This window comes from Hibiscus syriacus, unplaced genomic scaffold (genome assembly GCF_006381635.1).
Source record: "Hibiscus syriacus cultivar Baekdansim isolate YM2019G1 unplaced genomic scaffold, ASM638163v2 tig00110812_pilon, whole genome shotgun sequence".
Classification (NCBI taxonomy): domain Eukaryota; kingdom Viridiplantae; phylum Streptophyta; class Magnoliopsida; order Malvales; family Malvaceae; genus Hibiscus; species Hibiscus syriacus.
Genome location: NW_024062870.1, coordinates 571327 through 586508, shown reverse-complemented (window position 1 = coordinate 586508; position 15182 = coordinate 571327). Strand labels below are relative to the sequence as shown.

Genomic DNA, 15182 nt, shown 5'->3' with positions numbered 1-15182 from the left:
CATCCTATTTGAGCAATTAATCTTGAGAGTGCATTAGCTCGTGAATTAATTTCTTTCAAAACATTATCTCGAAAGTTTTACCAGTTTTCTTATATTTGTCATTGTTTTGTCATAGAAAAAACGTGATTATGTTACGTGTCTGCTCGGATTCATTCAGGTACTTTCGCCCTCAAAACGGAAACACAAACCTAAATTTCCCAACTTTTTATGTTGCCGACTATATAATATATGACACACACTTTGCCTCTTTTATATGGTGGGTCACTCTCACTGTTAATCCCATTGTCCTCTTTCATTACCCCACTTTTGTGCCTTTCTTCTTCTTCTTCTTTCAGCTCCCTCAAATTAACATACCCTAAACATTAGACACTTCTCAGTTTCAGTTTTTTTTATCGTTGTTAGTATGAAAATGGCTAAAAGGTCGTTTGATGGGGTTGAAGAAGATGACATGGGATTCACGGAGGAAGAAGGAGAGACAGATAGTGGAGATGAGAAGCAAAGAGATGAGATGAGAGTCATGATAAGGGTGGTGCCCCGTTAGAGATTTGAGAGTACGAGTTTCATACACTACTCAAACTCTGCAAGCTGCTGCACAGATGCTGGCGGTAGCGGCGGCGGCGGTGGTTGTCAAGCTGATGAATGTGGTGCCGATTTGAAAGATGAAAAGCAATATCATCGGCGGCACAGAGTCTGCGAGTCACACGCCAAGGCTGCTTTTGTTTTCGGTTAGGGGCATTGGCCAGAGGTTCTGCCAGCAGTGTAGCAGGTTACACATTAATGTCCAAATTTAAGTCCTTTTGTTCTGTTTCAGAAACAGATTTTGGCACTTGCTGTGCCTTTTCACGTTTCTCCTGCTAATTATGTTCGCAATTTGGTGAATTTTGGGAGTGTAAACGCAGGTTTCACGAAATTTCAAAGTTCGATGGTACCAAAAGGAGTTGCCGGGAGCGGTTGGCTGGCCATAATTTGCGGCGGAGAAAAGTGGTGCAGTCAGACCAAGAAGCAGAGGATATTAAAAGATTGCCAACTTCATCGTCTTCAAAGATTAGTAATAAAAATTGTAACGGTAGGTCAAAATGAAAGCTGCAACGCATCCTATGAACCGGGAACTGACACTCCAAAGTTGCAGCAACACTAGTACCAAGCATTTTCGAACTAGATAGCATAGTCATAGCAACCTATTTCTAACACACGCGCATATATATAGCTGTGATAAAATCAATTAGTAGAATGTTTATTATAATCCAAAATTTACTACTATAATATTTTGTTTATAATATTATTATGTTATATTTTTTTATATTTATAATATTAATTATAATTTTTTAATATTTATCAAATGAATCAGTAATTAAAATATATTCGGATAAAATGTTTATAAATATTTCCGACCTAATAATCATAGTAATTAAAATAATCGACTAAACAAGATAACTAAGTTGGTTGTGTTATTTTCTTGTAACAAAACTAAGATTGATCGGTTTTTAATTTCTGTGTCATGATCAGTTAAGTTGGTTTTGATTATTAACATGGCTTCAGTTTCTCTATATCACATGCACGTGAAATTGAAATATTGGCTGTTCATTTTCTCATGAAGTTGAAGTAGTGCCAATGGGTTAAAATGAAGGATCAACGTATGTCTTCATTTTCAATGATCAATTCTTATTGCTTTTGTCTGAAATTGTCATGGAATCTACCGTCTTTGGTCTGAAGTTGAAGTAGACCAAATGACTATCGGCTTGCAATATTTATGGGCTTCCTTGAAAGCCCCCTGATAATCAACGGTGTGTCATCGGGGCCACAAAGATCGAAGGGACAGCAGCGAACTGGGTTGTGTCTTCAGGGGAAGATCGGCCTCGGCTTCTTCAATGATGGAACGGAGATCTTTGTTACGGTGGCTCAGTTCCATAACGCTCATGTCGGATCCGTTCCAGTGATAAAGTTTGGATTTTTTTTTCTTTTGCAACTCCAAAAAGAGGGTTTAATCCGACTCAACTTCAGACTTAATTAAAATTTTACTCCGAAAATTTCAGATAAAAGGTTGCATGGAATTCAGAAAGAATGGTGTTTCATTTATTAGCGTATCAAGGAAATACTTGAAATTACAGTGAGAAAAAAAATGTCCAATTTGAACATACATAAAGCATAGTTGTAAAGACATTTCAAACAACCCAAAGTTGCTAAATTTTATTAAAATTAGGTGTCCTCCTGCCCCACTCTCTTCAGCAAATCAGGTATAGTCAATCAGTAGCTGCATGTACTATGGTTGTTGGGTCTCTAACAAAAACATCGCAGCTTCACATTTTGCTGTGAAACCGAACTTGGATGTGCAGTACTTTCTATGTACCCCTGTTAGTTTTCCTGCCGCCTTCTCATGGAAACCGACCATCAATCTAGAACACTCCCTGTAACAACAACAAAAACAACAAACATCATTAGTAACTTGTGTTGGTACAATGTTTTTTGTTGGCAAGAAATGATAAAAACTCACAATAGCTGATCTTCTGTGTAGCTGCTATGCCACTCGCACGTCTTGCTCCATTGCTTGAACCCATATAGGCTGCATTGAGCAGTGTAGATGGCAGCAGCTGCTAGCAGCGATGGTTGGAACTTAAGCATCTCGTACTCCACCAGTGCCAGCTCGATCAAGAAGAACGATAGAAACTCGAGCTTCTTGTCGGACTGAGCCGCCTTGAGGAACCTCCGCATGAAAACGTAGGGTGTCGGCAACGACATGTTGAATTGCAATGTGTTGAGCATCAATTTCTCCATTTCCAGAACTTCTTTCCTGGAGTAAGCTTTGTCAGATATATGGATTAGATCTTCCACCACAGGAACAGAAACCTCCTCGTACTTGCACGCTAAGAGCATAGCAACAAGTCCAACCAACTGAAGCTTTTTCCTCACAACTGTTTGTCGAGACAAAAATCTGTCCACGATATTAACTGTAAGAAACAGTGTCTCCCCCATGAGGTCGAATTTATCGTGCACCTGTTCATTATTATACCCATTAAAAGACTGAAGCAGAACTAACTATTTAGCATTTATGGCATTGGTTCAGTAGGGGGCATTTCAAATACCTCAATAAGCCAGTCGATCAGTATAGCCCGCATTTTCTCATTAATGTCAGATTGTTGCTCCATGTAGTTAGGTGAAATACAGCTAAAATTCTGCATACAATGAACTGATTTTAAGTCAAACATGGTAACTAAAATTTTGCTTTAGGAAACAAATGGATATGGAATATTATTTACCTCCATCTTTCTGTAATAGGCATGCAAATCTTCAACATATTCGACGACTGCCAGTGGATTATTTGCATCACAGCCATCAATATCAACAATCGGCTCTTCAACTATATCCTCCATTTCGACTTCCTCCATCTCATCGGCTTCACTTAAGCTAGTTTCTGTTTCTTCTAAGAACATGGGTACAGGATGGTCTACACATGCCTTATTTTCCTCCACGTCTATGAATATACAATCTCCAAACTCATTTGAGCTTGGAACTGATGGTTTCAGCTTCTTAGATTCCTGTTAAAAGGACAAGCCATCAGAATCTAGAAATAATGCTGTTGTCTATGGTACTCGAACTTGAGTTACTGTCATTCGTTAGAGGCTGCGAGAGAGATGGAGATCTGTGGTACCTCGGGGCAATGCCGTTGACTAGTACTGGAAACTTGGGCAGCAAACTTCCTGAATGTAAAAAATGAAAGAATTTGAGTTTGAACATTACTCTCGTATGCTATTTTGATTCGTAAATGATTTAAAAAGGACAGGACTTTTCTAGTTGACTGAGATCTAAGATCCAAAATTTGAACTTATTTTCCCTTATACACCTTTGCTCATTTGACAAGAAAGCCGGAAAGCAAAAGCCAAAGGGGGTTGAAATTTCAAAATCTCTAACCTGGTAATTGGTCTGTGCACAGGATCAACCTGCTTGTTTTCAGAACATCCATTTCTTCTGAGGAAAAAAACAATACAAAACAAAACATAAACACTCTTCAGATATTCTCAAGAGAAACAATCGAGAGAAGAAAGAATAGAGCAAGTGAGATATATTACTTGGACAAGCCTCTCTTATTAACAAGACAAGGGTATGGTTTAGCTCCCACCAAGTTCTGATTAATCAAACTTAAAGCTCTTCTGTTGTGCTTAATCTCCTGCCCGAACTTTCTGCAACCTATAACACCACCGCCTCCTTTATTCAAAACAAACACGTTAGATCCATGGGGTGGGTTAAGTAAGCACACCCAGATTTGAATATTGAATTGAGAAGAAACTGAAACCAAAAATACCTAGAAAACTTGTGGGTTTGGTGAGATTAGGATTGTTCTCATCAGATAAATGTTCCATTTTTTTTTATCGATCCCGTGTATTGAAAGAACAAACAAAAGCACCACCCCCCTCCAAACGAACAAGGCCAATGTATGTAAGTGGAACCTCTTTAAATTAGCGAGAGAATGAACATTTATAGAAGTTAAAAAGCCTCTCTCTCTCTCTCATTCCATAGAAGCGGAGATCTTACAAATACAGGTAGATAAATAAAGTCTGTCTGAAAGAAAAGGGAGGGATGGATGAGTATTTTAAAAAAAGGGCAACGGCTAATTATTGAAAAGTGTCCGTTAGATGATTTCTACAAGTTTTTGTCCTAACAACGGTCATCTGGGTTGTAATTTGTGTGACGTGCCTGCCTTGCTGCATGTGAGTGGTTTTCAAATATTATTAACCTTTTGGTTTAATTTGGTTAATTGATAAGATCCAGTACATTAAGATTTGTATTTTTTACTGTTAACGTAGATATCACTTTAGATATAAATAATAAGAGGTTTGGAGATTAGAAGTTTAATTTTAGAGTCAATTGTATTATATCTCTGAATTATCATTTTAAATTGATCATGATTTTTTAAATATTTCAAGTTCATTCTAAATTATGATTGTTATTCGAAATTGGTCCCAAATTTTTAAACGTTTCATTGTAAACTTTTGAACGTTTTAATTTTATCTTCAAACTATCAATATGTAATAATCATATCATCTGATAATAAAATCATTATAAAATTGTTTAAGTGTTATATAAACACTGACGTTTATTGTGGAATAATATGACGTCACATAAATAATAATTAATGATGGTTTAACTTTGAAAAAGTTTTATTAATAAAACGTGAGAACAAAAATTAAAGAACATCCCAATTTTATTTTAAATGATGATTTCGAGAGGTATGATATAATATCAATTATTACATAATACATATCAATTAATATTTTTAACAAAATTAGTAACAGGGGATATGATTAACAAATATTTCTAGCTCGAGAATATAATTAAAATATTCAAAAATTTGAAGACCATTTAGAATGCGATTCATAATTTGAGAATGAAATAGAGCATTTAGGGATATAGGGATCAATTTAAAATGAAGTTATATTATGGGGATGCATGGCGCAATTGGCTCTTAATTTTAGTTTAAATCGTTTACAAGACGCGCATTCCAGGCGCTCTCCCACCGACACTGCGGGCTCTTTTTGGGACACTATTATATTATATGAGACTAAATTAAAATAGTCATGTTATGTTTTATTATAGCTATATAACAATGTTTTTTTTTATGTTAAATATAACCATTATATTTGTTTTATGTGAAGAAAACAATAACGTGTATGAACAATTATAATAATAATAAAAGAAACAGTCATAAATGTTAATTAAATGAAGTACGTACAAACAACCTCTCCTATACATTTGATCGCTTTAAATTTTGTGCAGAGGTGATCCGAAAGGTAGAGAGAGTAGCGTTATTCCTTGAAGCTCTAGTCCCTTTAAAAACATACTAACTTGAATTAAACAAAATTTATATTTTAATAGTCTATGATTGATTATAAGTTCGTATATATTCAGAATTTTTTAACCTCGATAATGTACATACGCCCGCAAAGATAATTGCTCGAATCCAGGACTTCTGAGATGAACTCTTTTTAATTATTAAGACTAATTAATGAGTTATTTATCCGTATATTTTTAAATACTCTAATTTTATTCTCAAATAAGATTTACTATTGATGATTTTATAGAACTATTGTAACAAACTAACAATACCCTAAACCAAATGTACCTAAAAGGCCTATTTTGTTGAGGACCGTGGTTGGGTTAAGGGCTCAGTGCCCATGAAGTGGACTTAGGAAGCTAATGGATGATTATGGCTCGAACCCAATTCTCCCAGCATTACATAGATATCCCTTTTTGCAACCGTTTTTGTTTACGTTTCGTTCATTGTCCCTGAAAAAATAGGTACTTTGCTTGACATTTGTCTCGGATTGCGGTTTCATTTCTCTTTACAGCTGCATTTTACTTGGATTTTACCATAATATCAAAATTCTTCACTCCTTTCCCTGCTTAGTGCTTACCCATATAAGATGGTAGCTGGCCAAAGTTGGGAGCTTTTGTGTTTGAGGCGGTGAGTGGGGTACACTATGGAAGGAAGTGATATTACTTCTGCTATGAAAGCGGTCAGCCAAACCGACGCCGGAGATGCTGTTGCCGTCAATATCATCTGTTCCTCCGCCTCCAAATTCTCCGTTCAGGTCAACCTAGATTCCACTGTCCTTTCCTTCAAGGCAATTCTGGCGCGCAACCGTGATATTCCCGCCGATCAACAGTGTTTGATTTACAAGGGCCGGATCTTGAAGGATGACCAAACCCTTCAAAGCTATGGTGCGTTAACTCATCCTCCATATTGCTTTTCTCATTTCTTCCTTAATTGAAAGCCACTGGATTCATTGTTGGTCCCTTTTGACATTTTGTAAGGCAGAATAATTATAATCCAGTATTCTAAAACGAATGTTTTGAAGCTTGTCCCCCTTAAACATTTTGCTATGCTTCTTGTGGTTGAGTTAATCCGTATTGAGGTTCTATGGGACTGCTTGCTTGACCTTTTATTTTTTTAGCTAGTTCAACAGGGTAGCTCCACGTATTTAAAAACGATACCATTATTGGTTATTACAATACTTGTTGTTATGTAAGTTCTGCTTTTTGTTTAATGGAACTGCACCAAGGTTAAGGTAGAGAGGAGGGTAGTTGAATGAAAACCCAGATGTTATTTCCACCAGTTACACCTACTTAAATGTTTGATGGTATATTTAATTTTATACTTCAGGTTTTGAGGCAAATCACACCGTTCACTTGGTTCGTCGTTTTGCACCAACAACTTCAGCAACAACAAACAATGCAGCTAGGTCAAGCAGTTCTGGGGGTTTGAAGGGGCACTGGGAGCAGGAGGAGCTGGTCAAAGGGCTTCATTGTTTCCGGGACTTGGCTTTGGCGGCTTAGGTGGCAGTGCTGGTTTATTTGGAGCTGGGCTCCCAGATTTTGAACAAGTACAACAGGAGTTGACTCAAAACCCTGACATTATGACATAACTTATGAATATGCCTGCTGTTCGGAATTTAATAAATGATACTGATATGGTTGGAAACTTGATCATGAACAATCCTCAACTTGCAGAGTAAATTGACTGAAATCCTGAGCTCGCACACATACTTAATGATCCAGCTGCTATCCATCGAACACTTGAAGCTGCAAGAAACCCTGAGCTCATGCGTGAAATGTTGAGGAATTCAGACAGAGCAAAGAGCAACATAGAATCATCACCTGAAGGATTTAACACGCTTCGCCGTATTTATGAAACTGTTCAAGAGCCTTTCATGAATGCAACCACTTTGGCTGGGATTACTGGAAATGGTGGTACAGACCCATTTACTGCCCTCCTAGGATCTCAAGGAGGGAATCAAGTCAGCGATAGGTCAACTAACCAGTCCTCGCTGGCTTCTGGAATTACTGATTCACCAGCTCCTAATACAAATCCACTACCAAACCCCTGGTCTTCTTCTGCGGGTAAGCTCTTGCTTTCTTGCAGCTTCTTCCCCTTTCATCTCAAATCATTCTTGAAAATGTTTTACCTTTGAAGCAGTTATCTGGGCTTTAGTTCTGTTGATTTACTTTCTGAAGATGGTTTATGAGTTATAGTTCCCTTTTTGAAAAATGACATAGGGAACTATTACCAATAAACTACTTGTTGAATGAAATCTTGCAGGTGGAGGTGCCCAAACTAACTCTACAAGGTCGGATCCTAGTGCAGATTCTAGGCCACAGGCACCTGCTGGGTTAGTTGGTCTTGGTCTTCCATCGTTTGAAGGCTTGTTTGGTGCTATGCAATATACTATTTCACTGAATCAGTTTATGCAAAACCCATTATTTCACAAATGATGCAAAGCTTCCTGTCCAACTCTCAATACATGAACCAGGTTTTAGTTTATCGTGTATTCTCCTATAAGTGGGGTTTGGGTTAAGTTTTTTGTTTTCTGACATTTCCAGTGGCCAGGTTCTTGCTCTTAGTCCTCAACTTCAAAGCTTGGTTGGCTCTAATTCTCAACTAACAGAATTGATGCAAAACTCTCAATCTCTTTGTCAGTTGACTTCTCCCGAGATGATGCAGGTAACTGTATCCAGTTTGCAGTTTATACGCTCTCTTTCTCTTGCATGAAAACACATAGTTGTGTGCTTCGAATTGCCAACAAGTTGTTCAGCATGCAAAAGTAAAATCTGAAACTATAGTTATGTTTTCACTTGAAATGTTCTGTTTAGGAATGTTGTTAAAATTAGGATATAAGATAAACTATTTCCAAAAGGAAGATTGAAATATGTCACCATTCTGGTTCTTCCTATTGCATCAACTATTGACTTTGCAGCAGTCTCTTCTTTCACAGAGTAGTCGGCCGCAATCAACCCAGTGAGTGCATAATTGTTTCCCTTGTTTCCTTTCAAATTAATTACTCTGGAACAATTCAAATTGCATAGCTTAATTCTATCTAGTTTAGTTCTGGATGTAGTTTAATTAATGTTTTGAATCATTGTCAAAATGTTTGATTGATATTGGCACATTTTAAGATGAAAATCAATTTTAGATTACTATTAGCTGCAATATTCATAAACCTGATTTTGGACCGGACATGTGAATATTGTTTTCTTGTAAGTATTTTTCTTATGATGTTTTATATTTTATGAACTTACTTTTGAAACTGCCAAAAAATAAACAAATAAAAAGTAGCTACTACAGGGAAAAAACCAAATGCTTGAGAGTGAAGTGAAACATTCATTATCAAAGAAAATTGTTAAAGATGAGGGCTTCTGGAAGTGCTGGTATTCTTGCTCATTGGTAATAAAATCATTCCTGGATTTGCGTGAAACATTTATTCTTGCTTATAATCCCCCCCCCCCAAATATGCTCGCAGGGAGCCTGCTCATACTGGTGGAGGTGCAGGTACAGACATCATTTATCCAAAATCATTTTACTCTTTTTTTTCTTTCGAATGAAATTGTTGTTCTTCGATTACTCTTACTGGTTTTTGGTAGTTTTTTGCCTTGACAGAATCACAATTCACCCTTGTTCTTATTAATGATCACAATACTACCATATTGTTTATTGAAATCAACATCGTCGTATAATGAGTGAGATGACTTTGTCAAATCTTCTCCATCTATATGTTTTGAGGCAATTAATTTTGTTTCATTTTTATCGAAGAGACTGACAATGGTTTAGTATTAACTATTGGTGAATTGAGAATTCAAAAATGTGAGACTTGGATTACATGAGAGTTAGGATTGTTATAAAAAATGTTGTGGAGCGAATTTCATCTCATTCCTTCATCAACAATATAAGGGGGTATACAAGAAACAATTTTTATTTTGTTAGAAAGGATTTGATAAACGAGAGTTTTTTTTTTATATATTCTTAATATATATTTTCAGGAACTCTCAACAACATGGGTTTGGAGGCACTGAGGAGCATGTTTGCTGGACTTGGAGCTGGCAGCTTGGCTGTTCCTAATGGATCTGATGGTTAGTGTGTGCAGTTATTTTTTGGGGGATCAATTTACTTTTGTTTTCCTTTTCACTAATTAACAAATATCCATTCCATCATATTAGTACCTCCAGAGGACCTATACGCCACCCAGTTGTTGCAACTTCATGAAATGGGTTTCATCGACTCTCAAGAGAATGTTCGGGCATTGATTGCGAGTTCAGGGAATGTTCATGCTGCAGTGGAACAGTTACTGGGAAATCATGGTCAGTAATGTGTGATCAATATGTAGTTAATGTAGAAAACTGTGAGTTTTGAACATGAGCAGAGGAAGGACCAAAGAAGTAGGGCTAGGAAGTGGCGTAGTCTCTTTGTTGAGAGCTCAGGGAAATTGTGTTGTACAATCTGGATATTAAGCTTGCTCTATATGAATCTGGGTTTTCCTTGAATGGACCAAGGCCGCAAGTCTTTTCACTCTAAGGTTAATTGACTACGGATTTTAACTTAAAATGTTATCATGTTTAATTTTAAAAGTTATTTAATTGATAATAACTTTTTGTAATAATCAATAATATTATATTACGACAAGCTTTAATTTTCAAAGTTACACAATTGGTAATAATTTCACTTACAACTAAGAATGTCTTGAGGGTAACTTTATACGTCACAATTAGAATGATGCAATTCACATGATTTATTATGGAGAATGTAATATTTTCGGTTTTAATGTAAAATATTATTTACACTACAAGAATTATGTTCTTAGTATATTTTTCGATTTTTAATTTTTTATTAATTAGTTATATTTTAGACTCATCCTTTATTTTTGAGGTAATTTCTTGTATCATATATTTTGTGATTAGGAAAATAATTGTGGAATGTGTTGGAAGCGTGGTGGCTCTTCCACCTCATCAACCCATTGCGGAGTGTGTTTTGTAAGCCACAAATCCAATTGAGCAAAAACAAAATGCATGCAAGCGAAGATTGTTAAACGCCAAAAATACTTTAAAAAAAAAAAGTTTTCAAGGAACCCACCAACCATTGGTGACTCAAAAGGTTCTCAAAGGCCAAAACCAGGATAAGGGCTTGTGGCCTTCCATCCTTAATCTATGACGTCCGCATATTCTTTTCCAAACTTATCTTCTTCATTTTTCTTTTTTTCTTTTTGGCCTCAACCAATTGCTGCTGAATTACTCCAATTCAATTGATTTAATCAGTATTGAACGGATTTAGGCCAATATATATACGATTGGATCTAATTGAATGAATTGTCTAATTTAATCTAGATTTTTAAAAGTAAAATCGAATCCGATATTAAATCACAAATTTACTTAATTTTATTTTATTGAAATATGGTCAAACTAAAGAGGATAACATCCTCCACATTTCTATAAACAATATTTTGTGGTATACACAGTGCATAAGTTATTTTTAATATTAAGAAATGGCAATTATTATTATAGAATGAAACACCAGATGTATAAGTAAGAACAGAAACAGATAGTTCCCTTCATTCTCTTAACACCAATCTAGATTACCTTCTTTCTCTTCTCTCATCATGGATCCTTACAAGGTACCATTTACCCAAGTAGTTCTCCAAGTTTTTTTTTCTCTTTGTTTTGGGATGCTTAATATCTATCTACCAAGTCCGGAAAAAAAAGCAGTGGTTTTCTTAATTGCTCAATCTGATTTTTGTGTGTGTGTGTGTCTTTTGATTGTTTGTTGGGAAAATTTTAAGAAGATATAGTATGTTAATGGTCGAAACTTTTTAACAAACTTGAGAAAGTTATCTCATGAAAGATTTTTGTTTGCTCTTGCTCTAAAGAATGAGTGATCTTTAAGTTCCTTTCTATTTTCCCTTATTTTCTTAGCTACCAAGCAGAGAGTTTTTATTTCTATCATCTATATCAAGTAGTTCCAATGTCTATTTTCAATGCATACTTTTAATTTTTTTATTTTTCACTTGTCCTGTCTTTTCTTGCTCTCTATCATGTGTAATTTCCTTTAGTTCTGGTTTTCAGTTTCTGGGTTTTTTTCGTTTACCTCTTATAATTTTGTATGATTTTCAATTGGTTTGCTTGTGCCTATTTATTTTTACTTCTTATTGGAGCTATTTTTGGATGCAGATGCGTCCTTCAAGTGCCTTTGATTCCCCGTTCTGGACCACCAATTCAGGTGCTCCAGTTTGGAACAATAACTCATCACTTACTGTGGGAGCAAGAGGTAATTGTATATGATTCTTGCTGAGCCTATACCATATTTTTTTCCTTGCAGCGTTTTCATAGATGAATATGAGACTTTCTAAACCATCAATGTTGTATTTTTTGGGTCGATCTGGACACGTTTCATATTTACTTCTTTTAGACTTAGTAAGATGGTGATTTTGACAATATTAGCATCAATTGATTTGAATCGTGTTTCTTATAAGACATCCAAGCTTCTTGCATCATGCCGGCAATTTTTGCTGGTAAAGTTCTTCAGTTGGTTCTATATGATTTAGGGAGGACTAGCACCATGGCAAAGCAAAAGATACATGCGGTAAAATCATAGGTAACACTTATATCATATGACAGGTCCGATTCTCCTAGAAGATTATCATTTGGTGGAAAAGCTAGCTAATTTTGATCGAGAACGCATACCTGAACGTGTTGTTCATGCCAGAGGAGCCAGTGCGAAAGGGTTCTTCGAGGTCACTCACAATATATCTCACCTCACATGTGCTGATTTCCTTCGTGCCCCTGGAGTTCAGACCCCAGTCATTGTTAGATTTTCCACAGTCATTCATGAACGTGGTAGTCCTGAAACTTTGAGAGACCCTCGAGGTTTTGCTGTGAAATTTTACACTCGAGAGGTAACTAGAGATTTGGTTCAATATCTGAAGTTCTGTTTGATTGCTTCTGTTTTCCTAATGTTGTAAGCATTGCCACGCTATTCTTTATTTGTATATTTTGTGTGTATATATATATACACTATCTGCATATATATAGTGAAAATATCCTCATATACATGTGTTGAGGTATTTGAGTCAGAGAAATACCATTTATGAGAAGTGAAGTTAATTGTTTGCACTTTTTGATTCCTTGTTGTTCAACCAGGGAAACTTTGATCTAGTGGGGAACAACTTCCCTGTGTTTTTCATCCGTGACGGAATGAAGTTCCCTGATATGGTCCATGCTCTCAAACCCAACCCAAAGTTCCACATTCAGGAGAACTGGAGGATTCTGGACTTCTTTTCGCACCATCCTGAAAGCTTGCACATGTTCACTTTCCTCTTTGATGACATCGGTATTCCACAGGATTATAGGCACATGGATGGCTCTGGTGTTCATACCTTCACTCTAATCAACAAGGCCGGGAAGTCACACTATGTGAAATTCCACTGGAAACCCACTTGCGGCGTAAAATCTCTGTTGGAGGATGAGGCCATAAGAGTTGGTGGAGCTAATCACAGTCATGCTACACAAGATCTTTACAACTCGATTGCAGCCGGAAACTTCCCTGAGTGGAAGCTATTCATTCAGATAATGGATCCGGCTGATGAGAACAGGTTTGATTTTGACCCACTTGATGTAACCAAGACCTGGCCAGAGGACGTCTTCCCGTTGCAACCAGTGGGTCGACTGGTGTTAAACAGGAACATTGATAATTTCTTTGCTGAGAACGAGCAGTTAGCTTTCTGCCCTTCCCTCATTGTTCCTGGCATCTATTATTCAGATGATAAGATGCTCCAAACTAGAATCTTCTCCTATTCTGACACTCAAAGGTACCGTCTTGGACCAAATTATCTGCAGCTTCCAGCAAATGCTCCCAAATGTGTTCATCACAATAATCACCATGACGGTTTTATGAATTTTATGCATAGAGATGAGGAGGTATTATCTCTCTCTCTCTTTATTTTCCTGTTCTGCAGATAAGCATACGTTTACAGATCTAGCATAAAAAGACTTGACTCTTAAGTGATCTCGAGTTTCTGTAGAGTCCTTTGAATGGTCAAGTAACCTCTTTATATTTATTCGGCATCTATCGGTGATCAAGAATCATTTTATCATTGCATAATTATCGTTGACAAATATCCTTACAGGTGAACTACTTCCCTTCGAGGTATGATCCAGTTCGCCATGCTGAGCAGCACCCTATTCCTTCTGCCATTTGTAGCGGCAAAAGAGAGAAGGTTACTTATTTCCCTGAGATCTTATTTCAACTAATTTAAGTTTTAAGCTTGAGTCTCAGCGATGCCAACTTAGAATATGATTTGATTTCTACTTCCAACTAGATAATGATCAGTTTATGATTTCTTTAACTATTGCCAGTGCATTATTGAGAAGGAAAACAACTTTAAGCAGGCCGGGGATAGATACCGGTCCTTCACACCCGACAGGTTTTTTTTTCACTTTCATAGTGGACAAGAATTGCTTGATTTCTTTACATGTTTACTTACAGAAATCCATTTTGGTTGTATGATTGTCTCTCAGGCAAGAACGCTTTATTAAACGCTGGATTGACGCCTTGTCTGATCCTAGGGTCACACACGAGATCTGCAGCATTTGGATCTCATACTGGTCTCAGGTGAGAATCTCATTCTTTGATCTTTGGCTTGCTTGGATATTTAACCATACACAATGTGGAAAGATGAAGCTTTCTACTGTTCTTTGTCACCCTAATTTTCTTCGGCCATAATGAGCTTGTGGTTGTTTATACGACCACCTTGTGCTGTTGTAATGCCAAAGAAGAATGATAAAGTAGTTCTTAATAATTTAATCGTCTTGTTGTGACTTCAGGCTGACAAATCTTTGGGTCAAAAGATTGCTTCTCGCCTCAATGTCAGACCAAGCATTTGATCAATGATGTCGATGGAATCAGATGGAGAAAATGCTTCCTTGTGTGAGGAGAGGAAGTCGCAAAGCCTATTATTGTGCCGCTATACTAATCATATTGTGCTGAATACTTGCATTCTGCAATGGAATAAGATCATGATGTAGCAATTCCATGAGTAAAAACATGCGTAACTAGATGTGATACTCATTTGTTGTATATGTAAGTTTTGAAGTATTCAAATACACTACATTTTTATGACCATTTGCTCTGATCTAGTTTTTATGAGTTGTCAAGTGTTTTAGTTTTGAAAATGGAACAGTCTGGTCTGCTTTAACAAGATTGTCGTAGAGAACCAGGACAAAGGCCAACTTGAGGATTGAGGAAGACAAAACTGATAAAACATTAGTTTTTCATATATTTAGAAATAAAACATCCAACAAAACTGCAACTAAATTGGTAAGAAAGATCAATAACATGACAGTAGATTTACTGAAAGAAGTGATTATAT

At 36.5% G+C, this 15182-nt stretch overlaps 2 protein-coding genes and 2 pseudogenes across 4 annotated transcripts; 3 read left to right on the top strand and 1 right to left on the bottom strand.

Moving 5' to 3' along the window:
• Nucleotides 1-383: 383 nt before the first annotated feature.
• LOC120141560 lies at nucleotides 384-1159 on the top strand (annotated as a pseudogene).
• An 890-nt stretch (nucleotides 1160-2049) lies between these two features.
• On the bottom strand, nucleotides 2050-4474 carry LOC120141559 (G2/mitotic-specific cyclin-2-like). Of its 3 annotated transcripts, none has more exons than XM_039156390.1 (8): nucleotides 4298-4474; nucleotides 4065-4200; nucleotides 3907-3963; nucleotides 3647-3695; nucleotides 3255-3533; nucleotides 3081-3170; nucleotides 2492-2991; nucleotides 2050-2405 (listed from the first exon to the last, which is right to left on the bottom strand). In XM_039156390.1, the coding sequence occupies exons 1-8, from the start codon at nucleotides 4353-4355 to the stop codon at nucleotides 2261-2263; spliced, it is 1314 nt and encodes a 437-aa protein (XP_039012321.1). In that variant the 5' UTR covers nucleotides 4356-4474; the 3' UTR covers nucleotides 2050-2260. The 3 variants fall into 3 exon arrangements, with proteins under 3 accessions (XP_039012321.1, XP_039012322.1, XP_039012324.1); XM_039156391.1 differs by having other exon boundaries at nucleotides 4065-4182; XM_039156393.1 differs by lacking the exon at nucleotides 2050-2405 and having other exon boundaries at nucleotides 2488-2991; nucleotides 4065-4202; nucleotides 4297-4474.
• A 1810-nt stretch (nucleotides 4475-6284) lies between these two features.
• LOC120141582 lies at nucleotides 6285-10276 on the top strand (annotated as a pseudogene).
• Nucleotides 10277-11326: 1050 nt separating this feature from the next.
• LOC120141579 (catalase isozyme 2-like) lies at nucleotides 11327-14777 on the top strand. Its single transcript, XM_039156403.1, has 8 exons — nucleotides 11327-11432; nucleotides 11986-12082; nucleotides 12433-12710; nucleotides 12955-13731; nucleotides 13941-14030; nucleotides 14170-14237; nucleotides 14332-14425; nucleotides 14638-14777. The coding sequence occupies exons 1-8, from the start codon at nucleotides 11418-11420 to the stop codon at nucleotides 14695-14697; spliced, it is 1479 nt and encodes a 492-aa protein (XP_039012334.1). The 5' UTR covers nucleotides 11327-11417; the 3' UTR covers nucleotides 14698-14777.
• The last annotated feature ends 405 nt before the right edge of the window (nucleotides 14778-15182 follow it).